Raw genomic sequence first — 11,282 nt, 5'->3', positions numbered from 1 at the left:
GTTCTTTAGGGCGGAATGAACTCTGAGTCAGTACACACAGGATGGAGGCTGGGCTCCGAGTTCTCTGTTCGATATAAACATCTTGACCTGTCTGCCCCACACACGAGTGTTCCTAATAAAGTGCTTGGTGATTTACACGAACAATTTCATCCCTTGTTCACTTAATTTTCTTCGGTAACATGTCCGGTCCTGTGCATAAAGCATGTTTCCATTGAAGGTTAATTTCGCTCTGATATATATTTTTCAGTTGGTTATCACGCGCGTAGGTGACGTGGGCGTGTGTGTGCGTGTTTGTTTTCCTCTTGCGTCATCTCCCCCCCCCCCTCCTCATTGAGACCGTAGCAGAGAGGAGTGACGTGATTTCACGCCTGACTGTAGAGCACGTGTACGGGGCGCGTTCACGTGGCGGGGATGCGCGGACATGAGCGCGAGCGCAGGTGGAGAATGTGAGCTCGTGTTTCTGCGGCTTTACGCAGCCATGGAGCTGGAGGTGGAATCCGCCGAGTGAGTATCGTGTACAGGTGTGTGTGCGCGCGCGCATTAAATAATGAATGTAACAGTAATTTTTCTTTTCTTCGGTGTTTTTTTGTTCTGAGTCACGTCTCCTCTAAAAGAGAGAGTGTTGTTGGTGTCGGTGAGTTCCGGAGTCTCCTCTCTGAGCCGGGTTTATAATGCCACAGTGGGCTGTGAGTGAAATGTTCCGGAGCTGCCGCAGTCATTAAGAGTCTCTTACAGTGTTGGGTTTAATAACAAACACCTTAAAGTCCGATCGCGCGCACTGTTTTATGAGAGAGATGGTTTTACATTGTGTTGATCAACAGCTTTTAAAAACACAAATTGCTTCCAGAAAGTGTCTGGAGATGAATGGGGGGATCGTTCACTTTTTTTGTCCTAAAGATTGATATCATTGTAGAGGTGTGTGCGCGCGCCTGTTTGAGTTCTGTAGCTTCTTCTGGTAACCAAATAACCTTTTCTGGACCATTTGTCTATTTTGTGAAAGTGCTCAATGTAGGCAGTTTATTAACCTCTTAGACTCCCAGTGATGTTGATTTTTCACACCCGACTGATGTGCAGAGGAGAGAGAGAGAATGTGAGAGAGAGAGAGAGAGAGAGAGAGAGAGAGCGCAGGGCCGTGTAAAGACCTTTGGAGGGGCAGGCGCTCAACATTCAAAAAAGGGCACTTGGAACAAATTTTTCACACAAGTTAACTTTATTCAAAACTAAATTTCAATTGCAACTGAACATTCTGTGTGTCTTGATAGAATATGCTGTGGACGTCGTCATTCAGCCTTAAGTTTTCGAAGCTGCTAGACACCCACGTGCAATGAACCGGTGCTACAGGTGCTCTAGCCCCTGCCCCTTTTCTGTTTGCTGTCCAAAGTGCCCTTTTCATAGGGACTGTTTTGTTGTTTTGTTTTTGTTTTTTTAATATTTGTAAAAGATAAGTTAGGTCCAACATCAATATTCTCTACAATTTGACAATAATATATGAAATTATAGATTTATAAAATAACGTTTTTCTATGTAAATGCGGGCATCAATCCGTGACGTCATGCATTCAGTGAGCCTCCGTGCAGAAAGCGCATGCAGGCGGTTGACAGTGGGAGACAGTGCGAGGAACGGCATGGTAAGGTCACACTGAAAGTCTCCTTTCATTTCTTATCTGAACATGCAATATTGTGCAGCTTAGAACACAACAGTAAATGCGTAGGGTTGTTTATCATTTAATGAAGCCGCCTAGGCTATATTTAAACCGTTTGCTCCATCCATTTCATTAACGTGGCAGATTTGGAAACTTTAGTTTGAACGACGGCGTTAATAACATGTTCTAAGAATGAGAGAGAGAGAGAGAGAGTGTGAGAGAGAGAGAGCGCGAGAGAGAGAGAGTGTGAGAGAGAGAGAGAGCGAGAGCGAGTGTGAGAGAGAGCGAGTGTGAGAGAGTGAGAGAGTGAGAGTGTGAGAGAGAGCGAGTGTGAGTGCGAGTGTGTGAGAGAGAGAGCGCGAGCGAGTGTGAGAGAGAGAGCGCGAGTGTGAGAGCAAGCGAGTGTGAGAGCGAGCGCGAGCGAGTGTGAGAGAGCGAGTGTGAGAGCGAGTGAGAGAGCGAGTGTGTGAGAGAGAGTGAGTGTGAGAGAGAGCGAGTGTGAGAGTGCGCGAGTGTGAGAGAGAGAGCGCGCGAGTGTGAGAGAGAGAGCGCGCAAGTGTGAGAGAGAGTGAGTGAGAGAGAGAGAGCGAGTGTGAGTGCATGAGAGAGAGCGTGAGTGCATGCGTGCGAGAGAGCGTGAGTGCGTGCGTGCAAGAGAGCGTGAATGCGTGCGAGAGAGCGTGAATGCGTGCGAGAGAGCGTGCGTGCATGAGCAAGAGAGCGTGTGCATGCGTGAGAGAGAGCGCGAGTGCGTGCGTGCGCGCATGCATGCTAGACAGAGAGCGTGAGTGCGTGCTTGCTTGAAAGCGCGCGAGTGTGAGAGAGCGCGCAGGAGTGTGTGAGAGAGCGCGAGTGTGAGAGAGCGCGAGAGAGAGAGCACGTGAGAGAGAGAGAGCGAGTGTGAGAGAGAGAGCGAGTGTGAGAGCGTGAGTGCGTGAGAGAGAGCGTGAGTGCGTGCGAGAGAGCGTGAGTGCGTGAGAGCGTGCGTGCGCAAGAGACAGCGAGTGCATGCGTGCGCGTGAGAGAGCGCGAGTGCGTGCATGCACGCGAGAGAGCGCGCGTGAGTGTGTGCGTGAGAGAGAGCACGAGTGCGTGCATGCGCGAGAGAGAGCGCGAGTGCGTGCGTGCAGGAGAGAGAGCGTGCGTGCCAGAGAGAGCGTGAGTGCGTGCGTGCCAGAGATAGCGTGAGTGCATGCGTGCCAGAGAGAGCGTGAGTGCATGCGTGCCAGAGAGAGCATGATTGCATGCGTGCATGCGCAAGAGAGAGCGTGAGTGCGTGCATGCGTGCGCGAGAGAGAGCGTGAGCGCAAGTGCGTGCGTGCGAGAGAGCGTGAGTGCGTGCATCTGCGAGAGAGAGCGTGAGTGCGTGCGTGCACGAGAGAGAACGTGAGTGCGTGCATGCGCGAGAGAGCGTGAGTGCGTGCGTGCGCGAGAGTGAGCGTGAGTGCGTGTGCATGCGCGAGAGAGAACGTGCATACGCGAGAGAGAGCGTGAGTGCGTGCGTGAGTGCATGCATGCGCGAGAGTGGGCATGAGTGCGTGCTTGCGCGAGAGAGAGCGTGAGTGCGTGCTTGCGCGAGAGAGAGCGCGAGTGCGTGCAGGAGAGAGAGCGTGCGCGCGCGAGTGCGTGCGTGCGCGCGAGAGAGCGCGAGTGCGTGCATGCGCATGAGAGAGCGCGCATGAGTGCGTGCGAGAGAGAGAGCGTGAGTGCGTGAGAGAGAGCGTGAGCGTGAGTGCGTGCGTGCCAGAGAGAGCATGAGTGCGTGCATGCCAGAGAGAGTGTGAGTGCGTGCGTGCCAGAGAGAGTGTGAGTGCGTGCGTGCCAGAGAGAGTGTGAGTGCGTGCGTGCCAGAGAGAGCGTGAGTGCATGCGTGCCAGAGAGAGCGTGAGTGTGTGCGTGTATGCGCGGGAGAGAGCGTGAGCACAAGTGCGTGCGTGCGAGAGAGCGTGAGTGCGTGCGTGCGCGAGAGAGAGCGTGAGTGCGTGCGTGCGCGAGAGAGAACGTGAGTGCGTGCATGCGCGAGAGAGAGCGTGAGTGCGTGCGTGCGCGAGAGAGAACGTGCATATGCGAGAGAGAGCGTGAGTGCGTGCGTGAGTGCGTGCGTGCGCGAGAGTGAGTGCGTGCGTGAGAGAGGGTGTGCGTGCGCTAGAGAAAGCGTGAGTGCGTGCTTGCGTGTGAGTATGTGCGTGCACGAGAGTGAGCGTGACTGCGTGCGTGCGCGAGAGTGAGCATGACTGCGTGCGTGCGCGAGAGTGAGCATGACTGCGTGCGTGCGCGAGAGTGAGCGTAACTGCGTGCGTGCGCGAGAGTGAGCGTGACTGCGTGCGTGAGTGTGTGCATGCGTGAGAGTGAGCGTGAGTGCGTGCGTGCGCGAGAGAGAGCGTGAGTGCGTGCGTGAGTGCGTGCGTGCGTGAGGGTGAGCGTGAGTGCATGCGTGCGTGCACGAGAGAGTGCGTGCGCGAGAGAGAGCGTGAGTGCATGCTTGCGTGAGAGAGAGCATGAGTGCATGCTTGCTCGAGTGCGTGCTTGTGCGTGAGTGTGTGCGTGCGCGAGAGAGAGCAAGTGCGTGCATGCGAGCGTGAGTGCATGCGTGTGCGTGCGTGCGAGCGTGCGCGAGCGTGTGCGTGCGTGCGCGAGCGTGAGTGCGTGCGTGCGCGCGAGAGAGGGCGAGTGCGTGCGCGCGAGAGAGGGCGAGTGTGTGCGTGCGCGCGAGAGAGGGCGCGTGCGTGCGCGAGAGTGTGTGAGAGTGAGTGCGTGTGAGTGAGAGAGAGAGAGAGAGCGTGAGTATGTGCGAGCGAGAGAGCGTGCGTGTGTGCATGAGAGAGAGAGCGTGCGTGTGTGCGAGAGAGAGAGAGCGTGCGTGCAAGAAAGAGAAAGAGCGTGAGTGCGTGCGAGTGATAGAGCGAGTGCGTGCGTGCGAGCGAGAGAGCGTGAGTGCATGCGAGAGAGCGCGTGAGTGCGCGCGTGCGAGAGAGCATGCGTGCGTGCGAGAGAGAGAGCGTGAGTGCGTGCGTGCACGAGAGAGAGAGCATGAGTGCGTGCGTGCACGAGAGAGAGCGTGAGTCCGTGCGTGCGCGAGAGAGAGCGTGAGTGTGTGCGTGCGTGCGCGAGAGAGAGCGTGAGTGCGTGCGCGTGCGAGAGAGAGTGTGAGTGCGTGCGCATGAGAGAGAGCGTGAGTGCGTACGCACGCAAGAGAGAGCGTGAGTGCGTGCGCGTGCGAGAGAGAGCATGAGTGCGTGCGAGAGAGAGAGCATGAGTGTGTGCGCGTGCGAGAGAGAGAGTGTGAGTGCGTGCGCGTGAGAGAGAGCGTGAGTGCGTGCGCACGCGAGAGAGAGCGTGAGTGCGTGCGTGCGAGAGAGAGAGCATGAGTGCGTGCGTGCGCACGTGAGAGAGAGCATGAGTGCGTGCGCGTGCGAGAGAGCGTGAGTGCGTGCGCGTGAGAGAGAGCGTGAGTGCGTACGCACGCAAGAGAGAGCGTGAGTGCGTGCGCGCGTGAGAGAGCGTGAGTGCGTGCGCGTGCGAGAGAGAGAGCGTGAGCGCATGCGAGAGAGAGAGCGTGAGTGCGTGCACGCGCGAGAGAGAGCGAGTGCGTGTGCGCACGCGAGAGAGAGCGTGAGTGCGTGCGAGAGAGAGAGCGTGAGTGCGTGCGCGCGCGAGAGAGAGCGTGAGTGTGAGCGAGAGAGAGTGTGAGTGCGTGCGTGCGCGAGAGAGAGCGTGAGTGTGAGCGAGAGAGAGCGTGAGTGCGAGCGAGAGAGACCGTGCGTGAGAGCGTGCGTGCGTGAGAGCATGCGTGAGCAAGCGAGAGAGAGCTTGAGTGCGTGCAATAGAGCGTGAGTGTGTGCGCGAGAGCTTGCGTTCATGCAAGAGTGTGTGCGTGTGAGAGAGAGAGCGAGTGCATGCTTGTGTGAGAGAGCGTGAGTGCGTGCGTACGCACGAGAGAGAGAGCATGAGTGCGTGCGTGCACGAGAGAGAGCGTGAGTCTGTGCGTGCGCGAGAGAGAGCGTGAGTGTGTGCGTGCGTGCGCGAGAGAGAGCGTGAGTGCGTGCACGTGTGAGAGAGAGTGTGAGTGCGTGCGCATGAGAGAGAGCGTGAGTGCGTACGCACGCAATAGAGAGCGTGAGTGCGTGCGCGCGCGAGAGAGAGCATGAGTGCGTGCGCGTGCGAGAGAGAGAGCATGAGTGTGTGCGCGTGCGAGAGAGTGTGAGTGCGTGCGCGTGAGAGAGAGCGTGAGTGCGTGCGCATGCGAGAGAGAGCGTGAGTGCGTGCACGCGAGAGAGAGAGCATGAGTGCGTGCGTGCGCGCGTGAGAGAGAGCATGAGTGCGTGCGCGTGTGAGAGAGAGAGCGTGAGTGCATGCGCGTGAGAGAGAGCGTGAGTGCGTACGCACGCAAGAGAGAGCGTGAGTGCGTGCACGCGTGAGAGAGAGCATGAGTGCGTGCGAGAGAGAGAGCGTGAGCGCGTGCGAGAGAGAGAGCGTGAGCGCGTGCGAGAGAGAGAGTGTGAGTGCGTGCGCGCGCGAGAGAGAGCGTGAGTGTGACCGAGAGAGAGCGTGAGTGCGAGCGAGAGAGAGCGTGAGTGCGAGCGAGAGAGACCGTGCGTGAGAGCGTGCGTGCGCGAGAGCATGCGTGAGCGAGCGAGAGCGTGCATGAGCGAGCTAGAGAGAGCTTGAGTGCATGCGATAGAGCGTGAGTGTGTGCGCGAGAGCTTGCGTTCATGCAAGAGTGCGTGCGTGTGAGAGAGAGAGCGTGAGTGCATGCTTGTGTGAGAGAGCGTGAGTGCGTGCGCGCGCACGAGAGAGCGCGAGTGCGTGCTTGCGCGAGACAGAGCATGAGTGCGTGCTTGCAAGAGAGAGCGTGAGTGCATGCTTGCACGAGAGAGAGCGAGTGTGTGCTTGTGTGAGAGATCGTGAGTGCGTGCTTGCGCGAGAGAGATCGTGAGTGCGTGCTTGCGCAAGAGAGAGCGTGCGTGCTTGTGCGAGACAGAGCGTGGGTGCGTGCGCGAGAGAGAGAGCGTGTGTGCGCGAGAGAGTGTGAGTGCGCGAGAGAGAGCGTGAGTACATGTGCGAGCGAGAGAGAGCGTGAGTGTGAGCGAGAGAGAGAGCGTGAGTGTGAGCGAGAGAGTGTGAGCGAGAGAGAGCATGAGTGCGAGCGAGAGAGAGCATGCATGAGAGCGTGCGTACACGAGCGAGAGCGTGTATGAGCGAGCTAGAGAGAGCATGAGTGTGTGCGAGAGCGTGAGTGTGTGCGCGAGAGAGAGCGTGCGTGCATGCGAGAGAGAGCGTGAGTGCGTGCTTGTGTGAGAGAGCGTGAGTGCGTGCGTGCGCACGAGAGAGCGTGAGTGCATGCTTGCGCGAGAGAGAGCATGAGTGTTTGCTTGCGCAAGAGAGCGTGAGTGCATGCTTGCGCGAGAGAGAGCGAGTGTGTGCTTGCATGAGAGAGTGTGCCTGCGCGCGCAAGAGAGCGTGAGTGCGTGCGCGCGCGAGAGAGAGACCGTGAGTGCGTGCGCGAGAGAGAGCGAGTGCGTGCGCGAGCGAGAGAGAGCATGAGTGTGAGCGAGAGAGAGCGTGCGTGAGTGCGTGCGCGAGCGAGAGCGTGCATGAGCGAGCTAGAGAGAGCATGAGTGCGTGCGAGAGCGTGAGTGTGTGTGCGTGAGTGAGAGCATGCGTGCATGCGAGAGAGAGCGTGAGTGCGTGCTTGTGTGAGACAGCGTGAGTGCATGCTTGTGTGAGAGAGCATGAGTGCGTGCGCGCACGAGAGAGAGCGTGAGTGCGTGCGCATGCGAGAGAGTGAGTGCGTGCTCGCGCGAGACAGAGCGTGAGTGCGTGCTTGCGAGAGAAAGCGTGAGTGCATGCTTGCGAGAGAGAGCGTGAGTGCGTGCTTTAGCGAGAGAGAGCGTGAGTGCGTGCTTGCGCGAGAGAGCGTGAGTGCATGCTTGCGCGAGAGAGCGTGAGTGCGTGCTTGCGAGAGAGAGCGTGAGTGCGTGCTTGCGAGAGAGAGCGTGAGTGCGTGCTTGCGAGAGAGAGCGTGAGTGCGTGCTTGCGCGAGAAACAGCGTGAGTGCGTGCTTGCTCGAGAGAGCATGAGTGCGTGCTTGCGAGAGAGAGCGTGAGTGCGTGTGTGCACGAGAGAGAGCGTGATTGCGTGCTTGCGAGAGAGAGCGTGAGTGCGTGCTTGCGCGAGAGACAGCGTGAGTGCGTGCTTGCTCGAGAGAGCGTGAGTGCGCGCGCGCGAGAGAGAGCGTGAGTGCGTGTGAGAGCGTGAGTGCGTGCGCGCGTGAGAGCATGAGTGCGTGCGCGCGCGAGAGAGAGCGTGAGTGCGTGCGCGCGCGAGAGAGAGCGTGAGTGCGTGCGCGAGAGAGAGCGTGAGTGCGTGCGCGCGCGAGAGAGAGCGTGAGTGCGTGCGCGTGCGAGAGAGAGCGTGCGTGCATGCGAGAGAGAGCGTGAGTGCGTGCTTGTGTGAGAGAGCGTGAGTGCGTGCTTGTGTGAGAGAGCGTGAGTGCGTGCTTGTGTGAGAGAGCGTGAGTGCGTGCTCACGCGAGACAGAGTGTGAGTGCGTGCGCGCGAGAGAGAGAGAGAGCGTGAGTGCATGTGCGCGCGAGAGAGAGAGCGTGAGTGCGTGCGCGCGCGAGAGAGAGAGAGCGTTACTCCACGTGCGAGAGAGAGCGTGATTGCGAGCGAGAGAGAGCGAGCATGAGCGAGTGAGAGCGTGCATGAGCGAGCTAGAGAGAGCATGAGTGCGTGCGAGAGCGTGTGTGTGCGCGAGAGAGAGCGTGCGTGCGCGCGAGAGAGCGTGAGTGCGTGCGCGCTCGAGAGAGAGCGTGAGTGCGTGCGCGCTCGAGAGAGAGCGTGAGTGCGTGCGCGCTCGAGAGACAGCGTGAGTGCGTGCGCGTGAGAGAGAGCGTGAGTGCGTGGGCGCGAGAGAGAGAGCGTGCGTGCGCGCGAGAGAGAGAGCGTGAGTGCGTGCGCGCGCGAGAGAGCGTGAGTGCGTGCTTGCGAGAGAGAGAGCGTGAGTGCGTGCGCGCGAGAGAGAGAGCGTGAGTGCATGCGCGCGAGAGAGAGAGCGTGAGTGCGTGCGCGCGAGAGAGAGCGTGAGTGCGTGCGCGCGAGAGAGAGCGTGAGTGCGTGCGCGCGAGAGAGAGCGTGTGTGCGTGCGAGCGAGAGAGAGCGTGAGTGCGTGCGAGCGAGAGAGAGCGTGAGTGCGTGCGTGCGAGAGAGAGCGTGAGTGCATGCGCGCGAGAGAGAGCGTGAGTGTGTGCGCGCTCGAGAGAGAGCATGCGTGCGTGCGCGCTCGAGAGAGAGCGAGAGTGCGTGCGCGCTCGAGAGAGAGCGTGAGTGCGTGCGCGCTCGAGAGAGAGCGTGAGTGCGTGCGCGCTCGAGAGAGAGCGTGAGTGCGTGCGCGCGCGAGAGAGAGCGAGTGCGTGCGCGCGAGAGAGAGCGTGAGTGCGTGCGCGCGCGAGAGAGAGCGTGAGTGCGTGCGCGCGCGAGAGAGAGCGTGAGTGCGTGCGCGCGCGAGAGAGAGCGTGAGTGCGTGTGCGCGCGAGAGAGAGCGTGAGTGCGTGCGCGCGAGAGAGAGAGAGAGCGTGAGTGCGTGCGCACGAGAGAGAGAGAGCGTGAGAGCGTGCGCGCGCGAGAGAGAGCGTGAGAGCGTGCGCGCGAGAGAGAGCGTGCGCGCGAGAGAGAGCGTGAGTGCGAGCGAGAGAGAGCATGCGTGAGCGAGCGAGAGAGAGCGTGAGTGCGTACGCGCGCGAGAGAGAGCGTGAGTGCGTGCGCGCTCGAGAGAGAGCGTGCGTGAGTGCGTGCGCGCGCGAGAGAGAGCGTGAGTGCGTGCGCGTGCGAGAGAGCGTGAGTGCGTGCGCGCGCGAGAGAGAGCGTGAGTGCGTGCGCGCGCGAGAGAGAGTGTGAGTGCGTGCGCGCACGAGAGAGAGCGTGCGTGCGAGAGAGAGCATGAGTGCGAGCGAGAGAGAGCGTGCGTGAGCGAGCGAGAGAGAGCGTGAGTGCGTGCGCGCGCGAGAGAGAGCGTGAGTGCGAGAGAGAGCGTGAGTGTGTATGCGCGAGAGAGAGAGAGAGCGAGTGCGTGCGCGCGATAGAGAGAGCGTGAGTGCGTGCGCTCGTGAGAGACAGCGTGAGTGCGTGCGCGCGAGAGAGAGAGCGTGAGTGCGTGCGCGCATGAGAGAGAGCGTGAGTGCGTGCGCGAGAGAGAGAGCGTGAGTGCGTGCGCTCGAGAGAGAGAGCGTGAGTGCGTGCGCGCGCGAGAGAGAGCGTGAGTGCGTGCGCGCTCGAGAGAGAGCGTGAGTGCGTGCACGCTCGAGAGAGAGCGTGAGTGCGTGCGCGCTCGAGAGACAGCGTGAGTGCGTGCGCGTGAGAGAGAGCGTGAGTGCGTGGGCGCGAGAGAGAGAGCGTGCGTGCGCGCGAAAGAGAGAGCGTGAGTGCGTGCGTGCGAGAGAGAGCGTGAGTGCGTGCGCGCGAGAGAGAGCGTGAGTGCGTGCGCGAGAGAGAGAGCGTGAGTGCGTGCGCGCTCGAGAGAAAGCGAGTGCGTGCGCGCGAGAGAGAGCGTGAGTGCGTGCGCGCGCGAGAGAGCGTGAGTGCGTGCGCGCGCAAGAGAGAGCGTGAGTGCGTGTGCGCGCGCGAGAGAGAGAGCGTGAGTGCGTGCGCACGAGAGAGAGAGAGCGTGAGTGCGTGCGTGCGCGAGAGAGAGAGCGTGAGAGCGTGCGCGCGAGAGAGAGCGTGAGTGCGAGCGAGAGAGAGCGTGCGTGAGCGAGCGAGAGAGAGCGTGAGTGCGTACGCGCTCGAGAGAGAGCGTGAGTGCGTGCGCGCTCGAGAGACAGCGTGAGTGCGTGCGCGCTCGAGAGACAGCGTGAGTGCGTGCGCGTGAGAGAGAGCGTGAGTGCGTGGGCGCGAGAGAGAGAGCGTGCGTGCGCGCGAGAGAGAGAGCGTGAGTGCGTGCGCGCGCGAGAGAGCATGAGTGCGTGCGCGCGCGAGAGAGAGCGTGAGTGCGTGCGCGCGCGAGAGAGAGCGTGAGTGCGTGCGCGCGCGAGAGAGCGTGAGTGCGTGCGCGCGAGAGAGAGCGTGAGTGCGTGCGCGCGACAGCGAGCGTGAGTGCGTGCACGCGAGAGAGAGAGCGTGAGTGCGTGCGCGCGAGAGAGAGAGTGTGAGTGCGTGCGCGCGCGAGAGAGCATGAGTGCGTGCGCGCGAGAGAGAGCGAGAGTGCGTGCGCACTCGAGAGAGAGCGTGAGTGCGTGCGCGCTCGAGAGAGAGCGTGAGTGCGTGCGTGCGCGAGAGATAGCGAGTGCGTGCGCGCGAGAGAGAGCGTGAGTGCGTGCGCGCGCGAGAGAGAGCGTGAGTGCGTGCGCGCGCGAGAGAGAGCGTGAGTGCGTGCGCGCTCGAGAGAGAGCGTGAGTGCGTGCGCGCGAGAGAGAGAGCGAGTGCGTGCGCGCGAGACAGAGCGTGAGTGCGTGCGCGCGCGAGAGAGAGCGTGAGTGCGTGCGCGCGCGAGAGAGAGCGTGAGTGCGTGTGCGCGCGAGAGAGAGCGTGAGTGCGTTCGCGCGCGAGAGAGAGAGAGCGTGAGTGCGTGCGCACGAGAGAGAGAGAGCGTGAGAGCGTGCGCGCGAGAGAGAGAGCGTGAGAGCGTGCGCGCGAGAGAGAGC

General features: G+C 60.8%; 1 protein-coding gene across 1 annotated transcript in view; it reads left to right on the top strand.

Annotated features, from left to right (window-relative positions):
• The first annotated feature begins 421 nt into the window (after positions 1–421).
• Positions 422–11,282, top strand: part of smu1b (SMU1 DNA replication regulator and spliceosomal factor b) — a 47,778-nt gene continuing 36,917 nt past the window's right edge. Inside the window, exon 1 of the mRNA XM_060915694.1 lies at positions 422–504. Coding sequence (XP_060771677.1) covers positions 422–504 — 83 coding nt within the window. The remainder of the gene's footprint in view (positions 505–11,282) is intronic.

This window comes from Neoarius graeffei, chromosome 3 (genome assembly GCF_027579695.1).
Source record: "Neoarius graeffei isolate fNeoGra1 chromosome 3, fNeoGra1.pri, whole genome shotgun sequence".
In the NCBI taxonomy this organism is placed as follows: Eukaryota; Metazoa; Chordata; class Actinopteri; order Siluriformes; family Ariidae; genus Neoarius; species Neoarius graeffei.
This window is presented reverse-complemented; position numbering and strand designations above follow the sequence as displayed.